We start from the raw sequence: 20,839 nt of genomic DNA, 5'->3' as shown, positions 1-20,839 counted from the left end.
TTATGTTCAAGTGTCACATTGTTAGTGATAACATTGGGTTGCTATTCTAAAATTGGTTTGTATAGATATATTACTTTGCATAATCAAGTTAATGTCATTAGGAATCAGGATTTTCAGCAAGAGTTGCAAATGTAAGATCAAAGAATTAAGTAAACCTTTTAATCCTAAATTTTAATTGAAAATTAAATATTTTTAAAAGAAAATCAAATTGTGACAATTTTTAATTGAAAATTAAGTATTGAATTTTTTTTCTTTTTTTTAAAGATTTTATTTTTAAATAATCTCTATACCCAGTGTGGGGCTCAAAGTCATGACGCCCAAGATCAAGAGTTACGTGCTCCACCGACTGAGCCAGCCAGGCGCCCCGAAAATTTTTTCATTGAAAATATATCACATGAATAATTTTCTCTTTCAAAAAAAAGTACTTCCCAGCATATCTACTGAAAAACATTAGAAATAATGAACAACCCAGGAGCAGTGTGACCCCTTAGCATCTAAATTATAGTCTTTAAATACCATTTTACACTAAAAGGAACCTGTCTGATTGCAGATATCAGGCAGGAAACATATAAGCCAGAAGCATTTGGTCATACCAGAAGCAAGGAAGCTATCAAAGTTCACTGTGCTCATGTCCAAAGGCTTTAGGAGCCAACTTAAAGAGGCTAACACTGGTCAGTAATGGGATAGCTTGAAAGTGGAAAAGAATAATAACTTCAGTGGATTGTAACACATCAAATATGTTAAATTCCATCAGTTCCGAGATACTATCAAAGACGAAATAATCCCTCATCAGTCAACTCTGGAAGATACTAAGGATCCACCTCATCACTCTAAAAACCAATAAATAAAAGACTCAATCATTTATTCTGACTTTCCTATATGAACTGTACCTCAAAGAAAACAAGTAGTTGCTAGGGAAAAGGTTCTTTTGGTCTTTATAGAAGTATTCCAGCTAATAAAGAAGATGTGATAAATTTCACTATTTTATTATCCCTGATGAAAAATGGATCTAAGCAGTCATAATCAATGACTGAAAAAAATTAGGTGAAAAGCTGGTAGGGAACTTCATAACAGAGGAAACGGGCTCAAAACACCTAAAACCATTGATTTTTCCTAAGGTCACAATAAGGGAGATGATCAATCATTAGTTATGTTTCCTATTGTTACACAATGAGTAGTATATTGCACACATCTGACGTATGCTTGCCCAAAACAACAAACCTGAATATGACCAAGCCTTCATATCGAGCTACCAGTTTACGGGAAATAGAGAGAGCAGTGACCACATTAAATGATACCACAGCAATGAAATCAGCAAAATCCAGAGTATGAGAAAATCTGTAAGACAATCCAATTTCTTCAACAAATAAATTGCAACAGGGAAAAAGTTAGGGAGAACTCACAGAATGAGACTTACACATATCGACTAAATGTGGACTTTGGATCCTGGATCAACAAAACAAATGTTAAAAAAAAACTGATTTGTTTTTGATAAATATGTACACAAACTGGATGTTTGATGATATTAAGGAATTTTTGTAGATATGATAATTATGTTGTGGTTTTATTTTTAAGAAAAATGAGGCTATATCTTTTAGAGATACAAACTGAGGTATTTACAGATTAAAATAATATAATGTCTGGGATTTGCTTTGAAATAATACATTTGGGGAAGGGGTAATCAGTAGTAGCACAGATGAAACAAGATTGGCCATGTGTTGATACTAGGTGATACTAGGGTACATAGGAATTGATTATACTGTTCACTCTCATTTGTATATGTTTGAACTTTTCCATAATAAAATATTCTAAGTATACCTGTTTTAGTTTTCTCTTATGTATCTAACAAATCAGCAGCCTAAAAGAGCACACACTTACCATCTCATAGTTCGTGTGGGTCAGGAATCCAGGCCCCACTTAACAGGCTCTCTTCTCAGGGTCTCACAAAGCTGCGGTGAGTGTCATCAGCCAGGCTGCGCTCTCATCCAGAAGCCTGGGAAGATTCGGCTTCCAGGCTCATTTAGAGCCTGTTGCAGGATTCGTTTCCTTATAGCTGTGCCAGGGATGCAGGTTTTTGCTGGCTGTTGGCCAGGGGACACCCTCAGATCCTAAAGACTGATAATAGTTCCTTGCTACTTTGCTGCTTGCTTCTCAAGGCCAACAGAGCAATCTCCCTACTCCAGTTTACTGAATTTTGTATAATGTGACATAATCACAGGAGTGACATCCTAATACCTTTGTTATTAGTTAGAAGCAAGTTATACTTGGGGGGGGTTTCAAGAATGTGATACATCGGGGGTCACCATAGGGTGTGTCCACCACAATGCGTGAAAAATAATTAAGGATAGATGCTTTTATATTAAATTCATAAATTTTCTTGTGAAGAATTCTGCATATTCAACACAGCCAAAATATATTATTGACATAGCTCCCTGAAAACTAGTTACCATATGAAAATATGCACATTTTAAGCAGTTAACACATCTGACATCAAAGAAATTTCTGTTTAACATTTATAAGCTAACCTGGTAAGCATTAAATCTGTAGAAAATTTTATAAAAGTTGTTGAATTTCTTATACAATAGTTAACAAAATAAAAATAGCTTTGAGATTTAAATATATGTGTGTGTGTGTGTGTGTGTGTGTGTGTGTGTGTATAGAAGCTGAATGTCAATGAATGGACTATGAATACATTATTCTAACAAAACTTAAATGATTCCCTTAGGTTAAAAAATAAGCTTTTTTTAAAAGGAGAGAGAGAGAAAAAAGGAGCAAAAAAAATTAATCATTGATCTTAACTTGATTATATCTGCAAAGACCTTATTTCCAGGTAAGGTCACATTCACAGCTATCTGGTGTTAAGAATTGCACATATCTTTTTGGAGGGACACAAATTCAGCTAGCAACCTTTTTTTTCTACATTTACCTAGTGAGCTCCTCACAGAACATCAATGTAAATTGCATGGTCCAATAATCAGCAAGATCAGAGTTCTGTTTAAGGTGGATTTGAGGGGGGCCTGGGTGGCTCAGCTGAGTGTCTGCCTTGGGCTCAGGTAATGGTCCCAGGGTCCCGGGATTGAGCCCTGTGGTGGGCTCCCTGCCCAGCGGGGAGTCTGCTTCTCTCTCTCTCCCTCTGCCCCTCCTCCCACTTGGGCGTGCCCTCTCTCTTGCTCTCTCTCTCGCTTGCTCTCTCTCAAATAAATAAATAAACCATTTATTTTAAAAAGATATTTTTTTTAAAAAATGGGTGATTTGATCACTTGCCAAAGAGCAGGGGTTTCTAATATTTTTTACTTAAAAAATAATTATCATTAATAAAGTAAAATAACACAAAATATATAAAGCAAAATATGAATATCTCCTACAATTTCAATCAAAGCCCCTGAAGTGAGCACTTTTAACAGACAGCCTAGTGTATAACTTTCCAGAAAGATTTACGTATAAATATGCATATAAATAAATATATAATAAGTATATGTGAATATACATTTTATATGCATATATGTTTATAATATATGTAACATAAGTTATATGTACCTTCTAAATTCACAAAACTGAGGTCATTAATGCAATGGGTAAAGGCTTGATCTCTGGATCCTGAGTCTGTCCTTGTTTTGCTGGGTAACAATTTGGTGACCTTATTACTTTCAGTCTCAGTTTTCTTTCTTTCTTTTTCTTTCTTTTTTTTTTTTTAATTTTAAGTAGGCTCCACACCCAACGTGGGGCTTGAGCTCAAGACCCTGAGATCAAGAGTCAAGCACTCTAGCAACTGCACTAGTCAGGCACCCCTCAGTTTTCTTCTTTAGAAAATAAAAGATGATAAAAATACTACTTTATATGGTGGTTTGGGAATTAAATGAGTTAATATGTGTGAAGTGCTTAAAACAGTAGCTGGTACATATTAAGTGTTCAATAAGTTATTATTTAACACTGTTCTGCAGCTGCAGCTTACTTTTTTATATAACACTATCGTAGAGATCATTTTTGTTTAATATGGATAAAGTAGAAGACAAAAGTAGGAACAAAGGACAAGAACAATGAATGGAAAACAGTAACAAATATGGTAGATATTAGTCCAACTCTATCAATAATCACTTTAAAAGTTAATGGTCTAAATACAACAATTAAGAGAGAGACTGTCAGATTGGATCCAAAAACTGTCAAGAGAATGAGAAGACAAGCCACAGACTGGAAAAAACATTTGCGAAAGACACATCTATTATCCAAAATAGACAACTGTGAAAACTCAGCAATTAGATGATAAACAATCTGATTCAAAAAAGGGCCAAAGGGGCACTTGGCTGGCTCAGTCGGTAGAGCATGTGACCCTTGACCTTGGGGTTGTGGGTGTGAGCCCCATGATGGATGTAGAGATTAGTTAAAAAAATAAAGTCTTTAAAATAAATGGGCCACTGACCTGAATAGATGGTCTCACCAAAGAAGATCTACAGGTGGCAAATAAACATGAAAGATGATCAATATAACACATCATTAGGGAATTGCAAATTAAAGCAACAATAAGATACCCCTACATACTTATTAGAAAGGCCAAAATTCAGGGGTGCCTGCGTGGCACAGCGGTTAAGCGTCTGCCTTCGGCTCAGGGCGTGATCCCGGCATTATGGGATCGAGCCCCACATCAGGCTCCTCTGCTGGGAGCCTGCTTCTTCCTCTCCCACTCCCCCTGCTTGTGTTCCCTCTCTCGCTGGCTGTCTCTATCTCTGTCAAATAAATAAATAAAATCTTAAAAAAAAAAAAGGCCAAAATTCAAAACGCTGATGACACATAACCTTGACAAGGAGGTGGAGCAATAGGAAGTCATATTCACTGCTGATGGGAATGCAAAATGGAACAGTCACTTTGGAAGATAGTTTGGCAGTTTCTTACAAAACTAAACATACTCTTACCATAAGATCCAGCAATCACTCCCTTGGTGTTCACATAAGTTGAAAAATTATGTCCACACAAAAACCTGCATACAGGTTTTTATGCAGTGTTATAGCAGCTTTATTGATAATTGCCAAAACATGGAAACAACCAAGATGTCTTCCCATGGGGTAAATGGATAGACTGTGGTACATCCAAACAATTGACTCTTATTCAACACTAAAAAGAAATGAGCAAACAACCCATGAAAAGATATGGGGGAACCTTGAATGCATATTACTAAGTGAAAAAAAGCCAATATGAAAAGGCTACTTGATTCCAACTATATGACATTCCGGAAAAGACAAAGCTATGTTGACAATAAAAAGACCAATTGCTGCTAGGCTTAGGGAGAAGGGATGCTTGAATAGGTGGAGCACAGAGGATTTTAAGGGCAGTGAAACTGTTCTGTATGATACTATACTGGTGAATACATGTCATTATACATTTGTCCAAACCAAAGGAATGTACAACACCAACAGTGAACCGTACTGTAAACTATAGACTTTGGGTGATAATGATATATCAATGGAGGCTCCTCCATTGTAGCGGACGTACCACCCTGGTGTGAGATGTTGATAGGGACCTGGGGCAGCAGGGGGTGGAGGGGATAGGGGTATGTGAAGACTCTGTACTTCCCACTCAATTTTACTGTGACCCTAAAACTTCTCTTAAAAATCTATATAAATATATAAATAAACAACTTTAAAAAAAAAAGACTTTCACCACTGATTGAATACATTGAAATACTGCTCTCCCATCCACCCCCCTCTTTTCTTAGAAAGATTAAGGTGGGACAATCTGAAGCTTAGTTGATTCCTTATGCTGAAAAACAAGTGAAATGTACTTTTGACACTTCTGTTCAATTTGTACAATATACTATAATAGATTTCAATTATAGAAAATAATATTTGTATTATATTTCACTTCTATATAGATGAAATACAATAACAATCAAGATGGTAGCTCGATATCTACACTAAGGAGTCAAGTAACTGATGTAAAAAATATTATGTCCCAAAATATTGATGAAATTTTGGAAAGCGAAAACAGATTGAATATCTTCACTGATAGAACTAATGATCTCCAAACAACTGTAAGTGATGCTCACCTGTCTTGATACTTAAATAGTGCTTAAAACAAATGGCCAAAAGCAAATACATACCAGGGATACTGTGAGATAATCCTATGTTGCCAAACTATGGCTTTATCAAAAAATGATTGGAATGCAACTAAAATATTTTTAAAAATTATAAAACAATGAAAATTAAAAGCCCATTAAAGTAATAGGTAGTTATTTGCATAACAGATGTATTTCTTACGTTAAGAAAGATATGGGTTAGTCAACAAATAAATTGCAAGGGAAAAAAAAAGAGGGAGAACTTACCAAAAAATGGGTTGAGAAGGTGTATCAATTGCAAAGCGTGGTCCTTATTTGGAATTTGACTCGAACAAACTATAAAAATGAAAATTTGCAACTTCATAAGATAATCAGATATTTGAACTCTGATATTAGATGACATTGAAGAGTATTATAAATTTTAGGTGTGATAATGGTATTGTGGTTACGCTTTAAAGAGTCATTACTTATTAGAGATACATGTTAAAATATTTTGAGTGAATTTTTATAATGTCTGAGCTTCAGAATAGTTCAGGAGTAGAATGGGGTATAAATGAAACAAAATTGGCCATAAATTGATAACTATTAAAACTGGTTGTTGAGGGTGCCTGGGTGGCTCAGTCGGTTGAGTCTGCCTTTGGCTCAGGTTATGATCCTGGGGTCCTGGAATCGAGCCCCAATTCGGGCTCCCTGCTCAGCGGGGAGTCTGCTTCTCCCTTTCCCTCAGCACCCCCCAGCTCATGCTTTCTCTCTTTCAAATAAATAAATAAAATTGTAAAAAAAAAAAAAAGAAAGAAAGAAAAAAGAAAAAAAACCCTGGATGTTGAGTGTATAGGGGTTCATTATACCATTCTGTCAACTTTTGTATATATTCAAAATTCTCTGTTAGAAAATACTTTTAAAGCAATTAGTAAGGATTGAATAGTTAATTACCTTAGACCATTTTAAATTTTATTTTTACAGATCTTTTCTAGAAACACAGCCGCCATGTAAAACAAAATATGCACATAATTTTTACTCACCAAGTTCTATTGATTCTACCTCCTAGATCTTTTTTGTTCTTGGCCTCATTTTTTACTTTTAGAAACAATTTATTAAGATATTATTTATGTAAAATAATATTTACCCACTTTTAAGTATAGAGTTTGATGAATTGTGTTACTTGTGTACAATTGTGTAACCACAATCAAGTTATAGAATAGCTGTTTCATCTTAAAATCTTCCTGCTGTCCTTTGCAGTTGACTTCGCCACCCCTGACCCCCGCCTACCACTGATCTGCTTTCTGTCACTGTAGTGTTGCCTTTTCTAGAATTTCATATAAATAAAATTATACAATACATATTGTGTTTGACTTTTTTTTTAAGATTTTATTTATTTGACAGAGAGAGAGAGGCAATGAGAGAGGGAACACAAGCAAGGGAAGTGGGGGAGAGAGAGAGGCAGGCTTCCTGCTAAGCAGGGAGCCTGATGTGGGGCTCAATCCCAGAACACTGGGATCATGACCCAAGTGGAAGGCAGACGCTTAACAACTGCGCCACCCAGGCTCTCCTGTGTTTGACTTCTTGACTTAGCAATAATTTTTGATATTCATGTTGTCGTGTGTATCAATATTTTATTCCTTTTCATTGCTAAATAATAGTCCACAGAATAGCTAAGTTCCATCTTCTGCCCATCCCAGTGCCACTTACTGTGTCATTCCACGCTCTATTATTTCTTGTCTAACTACTGTCTTTCCTCTAATTGTTCTCCCTTTTTTTAGTTCTATTCTACGCCAGTCATCCTCCACACTGAAACTAGACTGTTCTTTAAAAATGCAAGTATCATGGTTTCCTTTCCTATGCAAAAATGTGTGTTTATCTTGGCATAGTCCCAATAGTTTGTTTGCTTTTGTTTTCCTTGCCTAAGGAGACATAGCCATAAATAAGTTGCTAAAGCCAATATCCACGAAATTATTGCCTATATATTTTTTAGGAGTTTTATGGTTTCAGGTCTCACATTTAAGTCTTTAGTCCATTTTGAGTGTATGGTGTAAGACAGTGGTTCAGTTTCATTCTTTTGAATATAGCTGTCCAATTTTCCCAACACTGTTTGTTGGAGGCTGTCCTTCCCCCATTGTATATTCGTGCTTCCTTTGTCATAGATTAATTGACCATATAAGCGTGGGTTTATTTCTGGGCTCTCTATTCTGTTCCATTGATCCATGTGTCTATTTCTGTGCCAATACCATACTGTTTTGATTACTATAACTTATATGTGGAATCTCAAAAATAAAACAGATGAACAAACAAAACAGAAACAGACTCATAAATACAGAGAACAAACTGGTGGTTGCCAGAAGGCAGGGTTTGGGAAGAGCGGGCAAAATAGGTGAAGGGGAGGGGCACCTGGGTGGCTCAGTTGGTCAAAGCAGCCCACTGTTGTTTGGCTCAGGTCATGATCTCAGGGTTGTGAAATCAAGCCCCATGTAGGGCTCACGCTCAGTGCAGTGTCTGCTTGAGATTTTTCCCCCTCCCTGTTCCTCCCCCTCTGCTCCTCTCTCTGCTCTCTCTCTCAAATAAATAAATAAATAAATAAGATCTTTTAAAAAAAATAGGTGAAGGGAATAAGAGGTACAAACTTCCATTTATAAAATAAATCACAGAGGGGCGCCTGGGTGGACAGTCGGTTAAGCATCTGACTCTTGATTTTGGCTCAGATCATGATCTTAGGTTGTGAGGTGGAGCCTATTTAAGATTCTCTCTCTCCCTCTCTCCTGCCCCTCCCCCTCCCTCCCTCTAAAAAAACCGCACAGAGGTGAAAAGTACAGCATAGGGAATATAGTCAATAATATTGTAATGATGTTGTATGGTGATTGATGGTGGCTACACTTATCATGGTGAGCCTTGAATAATGTACAGAATTGTAGAATCATCATGTTGTACACCTGAAACTAATATGACATTGCATGTCAACTATGCTTCAATAATAAAAAAAATTAAGTAAAATGCAATTAGTATTATATATAGACGTCTCTAATTTTTTTTTAAGATTTATGTATTTATTGCTAGAGAGAGAGCACACAAGAGAGCAGAGGAAGGGGCAGAGAGAGAGACGTCTCAAGCAGACTCCCAACTGAGCGCAGAGCCTGACACAGGGTTTGATCTCACAGCAATAAATTACGACCTGAGCCAAAATCAAGAATTGGGTGCTTAAGGGACTGAGCCACTCAGTCACCCTTATCTATATATAGCCTCCTTAAACCCTCCCATGGTGCACCTTTGTCCACACAGGGTAGAGTCCAACCCCCTAACATAATGAGCTTTCTTCTGACTATATTTCTAGTCATATCTCCAAGGGATCACAATCTTGCAATTTATAAATCTCAAAAAATACCGAACTATTTGTAGGTTTCCAAAATACGTATTGCGTTATTTCACACCTTTACACATGCTGTTCCCTCTCTTTTTCCTTGCCCTAGAAAACTTCTACTCACTCATCAAAACTCAACTCAAGAGTCATCTCCTCATTGCCCAGACTGAGTTTATCACTCTCTCATCTCTGCCAACCCTGCAACTTTTATTGATTGATTTCTTCAACAAATATCTTTTGAGGATCTACTGTCTGCCAGGCTCTATATGAAGAATTAAGAACATGATGATGAATAGTTACCTACAACCCTAGCAAACAAGCCCTCAGCCTTATTTAAATTAATACTATTTATTTGAGCAAAGCAATCCTCTACATCATTTTATAGCAGAAAAAAGATAAGGTCACATCAGTTTATATAATCTACAAAGGAGAATCAATAAAGTAAATCATTATCTAAGATTGCATTTGTATTTTATGAAAGTTCTAACACAAGAGCCCAGATAATACTGTCCAAGCCATTTAGATTCATTCAATATTCACTAAAAAGTGTTCTTCAGGGGCCTAGTATATACAAAACAATATGTTGGTCATCTTCAGGAATAAAAGAATATAAGATATTTGCCACAGCTTAATCTACTGCAGAAGACAGATTTATATAAACGTAACTGCAATATTAAGTGTGGATTAAGTATCGCAATAGATGGATAAAGTGTAACAGCCAAAGAGTGGAGAACTGACATTACATTCTTACAAAGAATTTTAAAATGGCAGTTATAAAATTACATAATCAATATTAACTCATTCTGTTGTATTAGGAAGCATGTGTAGGGGCACCTGGCTGGCTCAGTCAGAAGAGCATATGTCACTTGATCTCAGGGTCATGAGTTTGAGCCCCACATTGGGTGTAGAGATTACTTAAATAAATATTTTTTTTAAGAAAAGGAAGCCTGTCATAATATTTAAATACCACATGATCAGAGGCCATAGTTGGGGATCAAAACTATTTTATTATTAAAATTAATTTCAAGCATATGAAAAACTTTTAAGAATAATGCATCTAATGCCCTTGTAATCATCAGCTTACTTTATCCAACCTAATATTTTGTCATCTTTGATAGGAGCCTTTGTTTTTAAAAGAAATAAATTAGACATATGATTAAAGTCTCTGTGTACCTTTCCGAAGCCCATTCCACTCCCACACCAGAAGAACCACTCTCATGAATTTGATATGACTCATTTGTATGCATGCTTCTATTTGTCTGATATGTATCTATAGGAACCTATGTATCTACACTCTTGGTTTGCATTTTTAACTTTATATGTGTGACAGTATAATATACATATAATGAATTAAAACCTGAGTTTTTAGTTCAACATTATGTTAATGAAATATATTCATTTGGACACACTTAGCTCTAATTTATCAATGTAATTTCTGACAGCATATCATTACTATTTAAATAAACACAGTGTACTTATCTTCACTCCTTTTAATAAACATTAATGTAGATTCCAACTTTATCATGAGCAATACTGCCTTGAACACTCTTATTCATGTCTCTTGGCAAACTTTTGCAAAACTTTTTTTTTTTTAGATTTTATTTATTTATTTGAGAGAGAGGGAGACCACGTGCACACAGGGGAGGGGCCGAGGGAAGGACAAGCAGATTGGTTGCTGATGGCGGGGCCTGACCGTGCTGGATCTTAGAGACCCCAAGATCATGACTGAGTCGGCAGAAGTCAGACACTGACTGAGCCCCCAGGTGCCCCTGCAAAACTATTTCTAAGACAATGATCTGTAAAGTTTTTTGATCATGCATACGTACTTGTAAAATATTCCTGAGAATGCATTTAAATATATGTATCTAAATTATATATTCTTCTATAATAACGTTTTAATAAAGCACACAGAAAAATAGAAATAAAAGAATGGGATGAAGATGAAATAAAATATTAGATGATTTGGTTTTTTAAGAAGATGAAAGCTGTTCCTCTCTGATTAAGAAAAATAATAATAATAATGTATTTTAATGATAGTAATTTTGATTAAAAGTCAAATCTGATTATAATCACTATTTATCTCTAAATATGCAGATGGAGTACTCAAACTAGAAGCAAAAATATATCCTCTTTGCCATGTTTTTGTTGTTCATGTTTGCCTGCCTTATTGGTATAATTTTAAGTTTATTTATCTATTTAAGTAATCTCTACACTCAACGTGGGGCTCAAACTCAGGACCCTGAGAAGCATTCCACGTTCTTCTGACTAAGCCAGCCAGGCACCCCTTAGTTGGTATAATTTTTAAGCCACATGTCTACTTTTTAGTTCAGTTAAAACTAAATAATATGGGTGCCTGGGTGGCTCAGTTGGCTAAGCATCTGACTCTTGATTTCAGCTGAGGTCATGATCTCAGGATGATGAGATCGAACCCCACGTCAGACTCTGTGCTGGGCTTGGAGCCTACTTAAGTTTTCTCTCTTTCCCTCTCCCTTTGCCCCCCACCCAACTGGCATGCAAGCGCTCTCTCTCTCTCTCTCTAAAAAAAAAAAAAAAAAAAAAAATAGTTGCCAAATGTTCAAATAGATAATAAATAAGGGAATAAAAATATGTTAAAAAAAAAAACTCCTTCATTTCCCCAGGTTATAAAGAATACTCATATTGTTTCCTCAAAGTTTTAAATTCTGCTTCTTAAACGTGGATTTTTTTAAAAGATTTTATTTATTTATTTGAGAGAGACAGAGATAGCAACAGAAATAGCAAGAGAGGGCAGGAGCAGGGAGAAGCAGGCTCCCCGCTGAGCAGGGAGCCCGATGTGGCGCTCCATCCCAAGACCTGGGATCATGACCTGAGCCACAGTCAGACACTTAACTGACTGAGCTACCCAGGTGCCCCTTAAACACGGATCTTTAAAAATCTGGAATTTTATTTTTGCATGTAGTATGAGATAGTGATCAAAATTTTATTTTTTTCTTTTCAAAAAACCAGTTTGCCCAAACACCATTTATTGAACAGCTCAGCCTTTCCCATTTGGTTTGTAAAGCCAACCCTATCATATATCATGTTTTTTTTTTAAAGATTTTATTTATTTATTCGATAGAGATAGAGACAGCCAGAGAGAGAGGGAACACAAGCAGGGGGAATGGGGGAGGAAGAAGCAGGCTCATAGATGAAGAGCCTGATGTGGGGCTCGATGCCATAACGCCGGGATCATGCCCTGAGCCGAAGGCAGACGCTTAACCGCTGTGCCACCCAGGCGCCCCCATATATCATGTTTTCATTCTTTTAACTTATATATGCGTATTCTTTTCTACTGGTCTATTTCTTTATCCTTGGACCAGTACTATACTGTTTTAGTTACTGTGATTTTATAAGAAGTCTTAATATCTTACAGTGCAAGATACTTTCTACTTTCGGAAAATTTTGAGTCTTTCTTTCTCTTTCCATGAAGTTTAGAATCTACATCTCAGGTTACACACACACACACACATACAAATTGTTGGAATGTTGGTTGGAATTACATTAATATGGGGAGGATTGACATCTTTAAAATATTGTTTTCCCATCTCTGAACATGCTATGTCTCTTCATTTTTCTAGGTCTCTTTCAAAAGCTTTTTTTTTGGTTAATAGAAACACAATCAATTTTTGCATCCCAATTTTGTATCCTAAATCTTAGTGAACCTTTTCATGGTAAAATTGTTTATCTATGGATTTTTTTGCATTTTCTACATTGAAATTTTATCATATATACATAATGACTATTTTTTCATCCTTTCCAATATGTATTTCTTTTTTTTTAAGATTTTATTTTTAAGTAATCTCTATACTCAACATGGTCCTTGAACTCACAACCCCAAGATCAAGAATCATATGCTTTACCAACTGAGCCAGCTAGGTTCCCCTCTTTTGTTTATGTTTTTTTTAATTTTTTTTTAAATTTTGCTTGTCTTACTGTTAGCTGGTAATGCCAGGAAAATGTTGAATAGAAATGGTGATATTTGAAATACTTGTTTTGTTCCCAATTTAAAATGATTATTTCTAATGCTTCCCAATTAAGTATTAAATTTGCATTCAGATTTTGATACTTTTTAACAAGTTATACAACTCCCTTTCTATTCTTCATTTGCTAAGAAATTTTATCTTGAAAGGGGGTTGAATTGTATCAAATGCAATTTTTACGTTGAGATAATGATTTTTCTTCTTAAAAGTGTTAATATGATAAATTGCACATTAAATATTTGTGTGTGTTGTAGGATTCAGTTTTATAATTTTACCTTTGTTTCCTCAAAAGATTGACTCTAGCAATGTATAAAAGCTGTATACTATTTGCAGTGTGAGGTTGTATTCTTATATAATTTTTATAGTCTATCCTGTGCCTATGGTTGGTTTAATTTCCTCATTCCTAAACTCTCTTACTTTTTTAATCAAGTGGGGTTTTTTTTTTGTCTTTTCAAAGAACCGGATTTTGGTTTATTTATAATTCTGTTCAAAACCTGATGATTTCTAATCCTTTTGCTTCTAGTTCTTTCCAATGCCTGTAGCCAAATGTAAAGTTCTTTTCTGGACAATATTCTGAAACCTGGTTATTTCTTTGCTTCCTTGCCTTCGTGCCTCCCTCTCAATGTAAAGACAACTACCTTGAGGTCATAAGGCTTGGATAGGTAGCTTATATACCCTTAATCTGATCTCTACCGCAGGGCAGGATCTTTTTACTTTTTTTATTATTATTTTTTTTATTTCCTTATTTGAGAGAGTGAGAGAGAGAAGGAGCTGGGGGAGGAGCAGAGGGAGAAGCAGACTCCCCGCTGAGCAGGGAGCCTGATGCGGGGCTCGATCGCAGGACTCGGGGATCATGACCTGACCCAAAGGCAGTTGCTTAACCGACAAGCCACTCCAGCACCCCAGAATCTTTTTTTTCCTAATTGGGGTAAAATTAGTATTTTAAAGTATATAATTCAGTGGCATTTTTACATTCACAATGTTTGTATACCCAACACCTTCCTAGTTCCAAAACATTTTCATCCCCCAAAATGAAACATCATACCCATTAATCAATTATTCCCCAGTCCTTAGGAACCACTAATTTGCTTTCTATCTCTATGGATTTACCTATTCTGGCCATCTCATATAAATGGAATCATACAATCTATGATCTTTTGTGTCTGGCTTCTTTCATTTAGCATGATGTTTTTCAGCTTCATCCATGCTATAACATGCATCTGTAATTCATTCCTTTTTGTGACTGAATAATATTCCATTGTATGGGTTTACCTCCACTTGTTTATCCATTCATCATCAGTTGGTGGACATTTGGGTTATTTCTGCCTTTTGGCTATTGTGAGTAATGCTGTCCTGAACATTCGTGTACAAACTTTTTTCTGAAAACTTCTTTTCAATTCCTCTGTGTGTATACATAGGAATGGAATTGCTAGGTCATATGGTGTTTAACTTTTTGAGGTAACTTCCAAACTCTTTTCCACAGTGTTGAACCTAGTAATGTAAGAGGGTACCCACCAGTAGTGTAAGAGGGTTCCAATGCTCCACATCCTCTCCAACACTTGCTCTTTTCCTTTATTTATTTTTTTTAAAGATTTTTATTTATTTATTTGACAGAGATAGAGACAGTCAGCAAGAGAGGGAACACAAGCAGGGGGAGCAGGAGAGGAAGAAGCAGGCTCCTAGCGGAGGAGCCTGATGTTGGGCTCGATCCCATAACGCTGGGATCATGCCCTGAGCCAAAGCAGACGCCTAAGGACTGCACCACCCAGGGGCCCCTCCTTTATTTATTTATTTATTTTTGTGATAGCCCTCCTACTGGGTATGAACTAGTATCTCATTTTCTTTTTTGATTAGCATCTCGTTTTAATTTGCGTTTCCTTAATGACTAATTTCCTTAATGATGTTGAGCATCTTTTCACATGCTTACTGGCCATTTATAGATCTTCTTTGAAGAAAGTCTATTCAAGTCCTTTGCCCATTTTTTAATAGGTTGGGGGGGTTGTTATCGAGGAAGGGCAGAATCTTAATGGGCATTTGTCATTAAACACGTTTTCAATCTTATTTCCTACAGTTCGGACCAAAAAAAAAAAAAAAAACCATCAGCTTATCCAATGTTTCAGTGTTCCACATTTTGGCACCCTCTCTATTCCTTTTTCATTTCTTCTTGCAGATCACCATTTGGTACCTTGATAAATGCACCCAGTAATGAGAACTCACACCACTACCATTCTGTTTTCCAATATTTTCTGCCAAAGTGAGACTCAATAGGCAATTTGTTTACCTTCCAAGTTGTCACAGGAGATAGTAAAACTATCAAATATTTTATTCTGAAGAGCATAGGTCTTTATCTTTCCAGCCCCTAACAGCAGTTTCTTCACAGGTTTACCTACCCTGATAGTTAAACCAATGCCACATGTTTTAGATTCTTATAATAACATCTCATCCTACCACCAATTGCATTAGAGAAACACTAGCTGTACCAACATACCTCAGTTTTCAGTGTTTTAACTAAATAGAGGTTTATTTCTTGGTTGTATAACAGTCTAAGACAGGTTTTCAGTGGGCATACTTTCACATGGTAATCCAGGAACTCAAGCTTTTTCCATTTTGTGACTCTGTCATTGCCTCGGACTTCAGAGTCTTTCAATTTCAGGTGGCAGATGGTTAAACAGGGAGTAGAGGAAGCACATTTGCTTATATCCACTTCAGTCCCAAAGTGATACCCATCACCTCTACTCACAACCGATTGGTAAGAATTAGTCTTAGAGCTTTGCATAAATGCAAGAGGCAGAGAGGGACACAGCATAGGGTGGGCTGAGGAGCCTGAGAAATGTGGCCTGAGATTGGAGAGTCTCTTGCCAGCAACAATTCTACATTGTGGAAGGGGAATGCAAGTCTTCAGTGGATAGTTGGCTATCTTTGTCCCATCTGCACTAAAGAAAATTCTAAAGGAAGTTTTTTGGTAGTTGGAAAATTACCTCAGAGGAAAAGTCTGAGTTTCAGCAAAAAATTAAAAAGCAGAGAAAGTCGTAAAGGTATAGGTAACATTAAATGAATATTTACTGCAGTACAAGTGGGGAGAAGTGGTTGGATTCTGGATATACTTTGAAGGTGGAGCAAATCAGAGTCACTGACAGACTGAATGTGTAGTAAGAAAGAGTTAAGGAAGACTCCAAAGTTTTGAGTTTAGTTAACAGGAAGGATGAAAATTCAGTATAGTTCCATTGCTCTCCTCATGTGAGCCCAGAGCTTAGCCTGCTATGCCTATGAGCAGTGGAACCCCAAGCCCTGGATGACAGAAGCCAACATCTTCACCCCCCCCCCCAAATACAGAGAAGCTGCACCATAAGTGCAATTTTTCACTGCTTTTCTAGGTTCCTGCACCAGGCCTTACTCTTACTTTCTTCCAAATTCAGTTATGAATTTAAGTTTGCCTGTTATATTTTATCTAGCACTTCTGAGTAGTAATAGTGGCAGGAGGATTATGGGGTTACCTAATCCACCATATTGCTAGATCTATTAATTTTTTGTTAAATTGTGTTTTTTAAAAAACATATTTTATTTATTCATTTGAGAGAGAGAAAAACAAAGCATAAGCAGGGGGAGAGGCAGAGGGAGAAGCAGACTCCCCACCCAGCAGGGAGCCCAACACAAGACTCGATCCTAGGACCTGGAGGTGATGACATGAGCCGAAGGCAGACACTCAACCATCTGAGCCACCCAGGTGCCCCAGATTATACGTCTTTCATATGGGGGAAGTGGCAACATCTAAATACCATGAAAATATGGCAAAAAAATTTTTTAAGAGATTTTATTTCACTTTATTGCCTTACCTTTTTTTTTTTTAAGATTTTATTTATTTATTTGACAGAGATAGAGACAGCCAGTAAGAGAGGGAACACAAGCAGGGGGAGTGGGAGAGGAAGAAGCAGGCTTCCAGCAGAGGAGCCCGAATGTGGGGCTCGATCCCATAATGCCGGGATCACGCCCTGAGCCGAAGGCAGACGCTTAACCGCTGTGCCAACCAGGCGCCCCTATTGCCTTACTTTCTAAACAAATCTCACTTTTAAGCATACACAATTACACGAAGAAAAAATGACTTCCTCTTTGAAGCCAGCTGAATAGAGCAGCACAATAAAATATATTTGACTGAAGTATTTGTTTTTCTCACAATATTTTCACACAGATAGCACATAATCTTCACACTAAAACCTCTATTTTTTGCCTAGCAAAAATTAGTTCCCTCTCTCTTTTCCCTTGGTCTTTATGTAAAAGACTCTACTGAATGTCCTTAGAAAGAAGAATTGGCTTTTTAATAAAAACTAGGCCAATAAGCTTTCTCTCAGTCAGCCTACAGGTAAATGTGGGTCATGGACTATAATTTGGCAGATTAAACAGGTACATTTATCTTGGTATACTCTCAAAACTCCAATAAAATGATAGGTAAAGCAATAATTAGGGATTTTAATGTATAAAACACTAGGATAAAAAACAAGAGAGGAGCACCTGAGTGGCTCAGTCAATTAAGCTTCTCTTGATTTTCGGCTCGGGTCATGGTCTCAGGGTGGTGGGATTGAGCCCTGCAACAGACTCCACACTCTACAGGGAGTCTGCTTGGGATTCTTTCCCCATCTCTCTCCAATCTCTAAGATAAAATAAATAAGTCTTTAAAAAAAAAAAAAAACAAGAGAAAAGACAACAGGTAAGAAATGTCAATAATTTTGGAAACTAGAAAATGGATTGTATTTGTTAGCCTCAATAGAGTAGAAAACTCAAAACGTATGTTTGTAGCAGAAGACATTAAAATGCTAATTGATCTGGGCCACAGAACCTTGGAAAGGATCAGAAATTGGAGATACATGGTACTTGTAAAAGTAGACATGCAGTAAAAGTCTAGGAAGAAGAGACTGGGTATAAAGTCTCTAAAAGGAACATGTTACCTGTAGAGCCCTTTCCCTACTCTTTACAGCCACATTGCTTCCTCTCCTTATCCTTGACAAAGGATAATAAATGTTATTATCTAAAGACAATACATCAGAGAGGCTCTGAACAAGGACACCATGTGCAGTTGAGGCCAGAGTGGCCAGCATATTAAAACCAGATGGATTAAGTCAACAATCTTATCCTGAATATCTATATTTTGAATATGGTGGCCATTCCCTAACCTCTATCTGTCTATAGAGAATAACATAAGGTAACTCATCCCTGAAACAAGAATAAAAAGCTATATGAAAGCTTATTCATAGAACAAAAGAGATTTTTGGAAATTAAAACAATAGTAAAAATTTAAAATTCAGTGGAATTATTTTAATATAGAGTTGAGATATTGTCTCAGAAAGGAGAGCAAAAAGAGAGAGAGCAAAGATAAGGAAGACGGTGAATCTAAGAGATCCAACATATGAATAACAGGAGTTTCAGAAAAAGAACATGAAGGAGTCAAAGGAGAGAAAATCAGAGAAATACAAGAAACATTCCTAGAAGTAACATGAGTTCCCAGATTGAATGAACAAAACGAGGACCATGGCAGGGCATTTAATCCTGAAATTAAAGAACATCAAAAAGAAAGACAGATTTTGAATGTTTTCAGAGAGAGAGAGAGAAAACAAAGGCTTGGCAATTAGAATAGCAGCACATTTCTCAATAGCAATATACAGGTGCTAAAGAAAAATAGAAGAATGTTCTTTGTTATGTACTGTTGGCAATATAGCAGTGAGTGGAACATACCAAAACCCCTGCCTTTATGGAGCTTACATTCTCAACAAACAATAAGTAAAATTTACATAATGTGGGGCACCTGGGTGACTCAGTTGGTTAAGCATCCAACTCTTTTTTTTTTAAAAGATTTTATTTATTTATTCGACAGAGATAGAGACAGCCAGTGAGAGAGGAACACAAGCAGGGGGAGTGGGAGAGGAAGAAGCAGGCTCATAGCGGAGGAGCCTGATGTGGGGCTCGATCCCATAACACCGGGATCACTCCCTGAGCCGAAGGCAGACGCTTAACCGCTGTGCCACCCAGGCGCCCCAAGCATCCAACTCTTGATTTCAGTTCAGGTCATGATCGTAGGGTTGTGGGATTGAGTCCCATGTCAGGCTCCATGCTGAGAGCAGAGCCTGCTTAAGATTCTCTCTCCCTCTCTTAAAAAAATTTTTTTTACATAATGCTAGATAAGAGATAAGAAAATTATTTAGAGAAAAATAATGTATTGAAGGGGAATATTATTTTTCTGGGATGGAGATGGGGGTAGTAATTTTTTAAATTAATTTTTTGAGAGAGAGTAAGTGGGCAGGGAGGGTCAGAGGGAGAAGGAGCAGGAGAATCTCAAGCAGACTCCACGCTGAGCACAGAGCCCAATGTGGGGCTCCGTCTCATGACCCTGAGATCGTGACCTGAGCTAGAATCAAGAATCGTCTACTTAACCAACTGAGCTACCCCGGCCCCCCATGGGGGGTAGCAATTTTAAATAGGGTTTTGAGGGACTTAAGTAAAATCATAAAATGAAGATGAGGAAACTGAAGTTCAAAGAGTTAGTAACTTGATCAAGTCATGGAGTTAATAAAGCTAATAAAGTACTGCTGAACACAATAAGGAAGGCACCCATAATCTTGGTGCATCATATTGTAAAAGCTGTTCAGACTTATTGAGACTCTGGGATTGATAAAAATCAAGCTAAATCTGTTTAGACAGCTCTGATAAGTATTGACGTGTGCCCATTAATCCACATACAGAAAGAAAACATTACATTTGTGTTTATTTTTATTTCAGGCCAAAGAATCCCAAAAAACAAGAAAGATTCTTAGGAGGATATGGTGGAAACACTGCCGAAAGATCGTAGTCATCACTGTGGTAGTTCTCCTTTTGATCATCATCATTCTTTTAAGTACAAACGTAATACCAACCTGATCCTTTCTCTCCCCATGCCCAGCAGTTATCAATAAACAGTTGTGTGTAAACAGAATTCCACAACCAACAATTACGAAAGCACTCTCTGGTAATGGGAGACTGGAGGAAGAGGGGGTTGGATGTTGTTCCCCGTCCCTTCAGTATGTCCCCGTACCTCTTCCATTTCTGTAATCCCATTTGTTTTTTCCCACTGTTCCAGCTACTTCCCCAGCCTCTCTTCCCTTTGTTAAGATTACGAGTTCAAACTGTGGAATCAGACCGCTGAAGTTTAACTCGCCTCAGCCACATACCATCTAGGTGACTTTGGACAAGTTATTTAACCTGTGCCCCTGTCTCCTCATCGGTAAAATGGAGCTAATAAGAATACCACATAGTAAGTGCTATCTAAGTGTTAACTATTACTTAATAGGAAAAAATGATTGCATTTGTAGCATTGATTAAATCTGTTATCTTACCCCTTAGAAGAAAAATGACTGTGAACTTATCATTCCCTTAGAAATAGGAGTCTACATGAGTACACAGTCCAGAAATAGACATTCACCT

The 20,839-nt window shown here is 36.9% G+C and overlaps 1 protein-coding gene across 1 annotated transcript in view; it reads left to right on the top strand.

The window, feature by feature from the left end:
* The window catches only part of LOC100467389 (vesicle-associated membrane protein 714-like), a 30,393-nt gene extending 10,096 nt beyond the window's left edge, over nt 1-20,297 (top strand). The window contains exons 5-7 of the mRNA XM_034670937.1: nt 5,864-6,022; nt 7,807-7,860; nt 20,159-20,297. Of these exons, the coding sequence (XP_034526828.1) occupies nt 5,864-6,022; nt 7,807-7,860; nt 20,159-20,296 (351 nt within the window). The 3' untranslated portion in view covers nt 20,297. The remainder of the gene's footprint in view (nt 1-5,863; nt 6,023-7,806; nt 7,861-20,158) is intronic.
* Nucleotides 20,298-20,839: the final 542 nt, after the last annotated feature.

The sequence above is a fragment of the Ailuropoda melanoleuca genome, chromosome 11, assembly GCF_002007445.2.
Source record: "Ailuropoda melanoleuca isolate Jingjing chromosome 11, ASM200744v2, whole genome shotgun sequence".
Lineage (NCBI taxonomy): Eukaryota > Metazoa > Chordata > Mammalia > Carnivora > Ursidae > Ailuropoda > Ailuropoda melanoleuca.
This window is presented reverse-complemented; position numbering and strand designations above follow the sequence as displayed.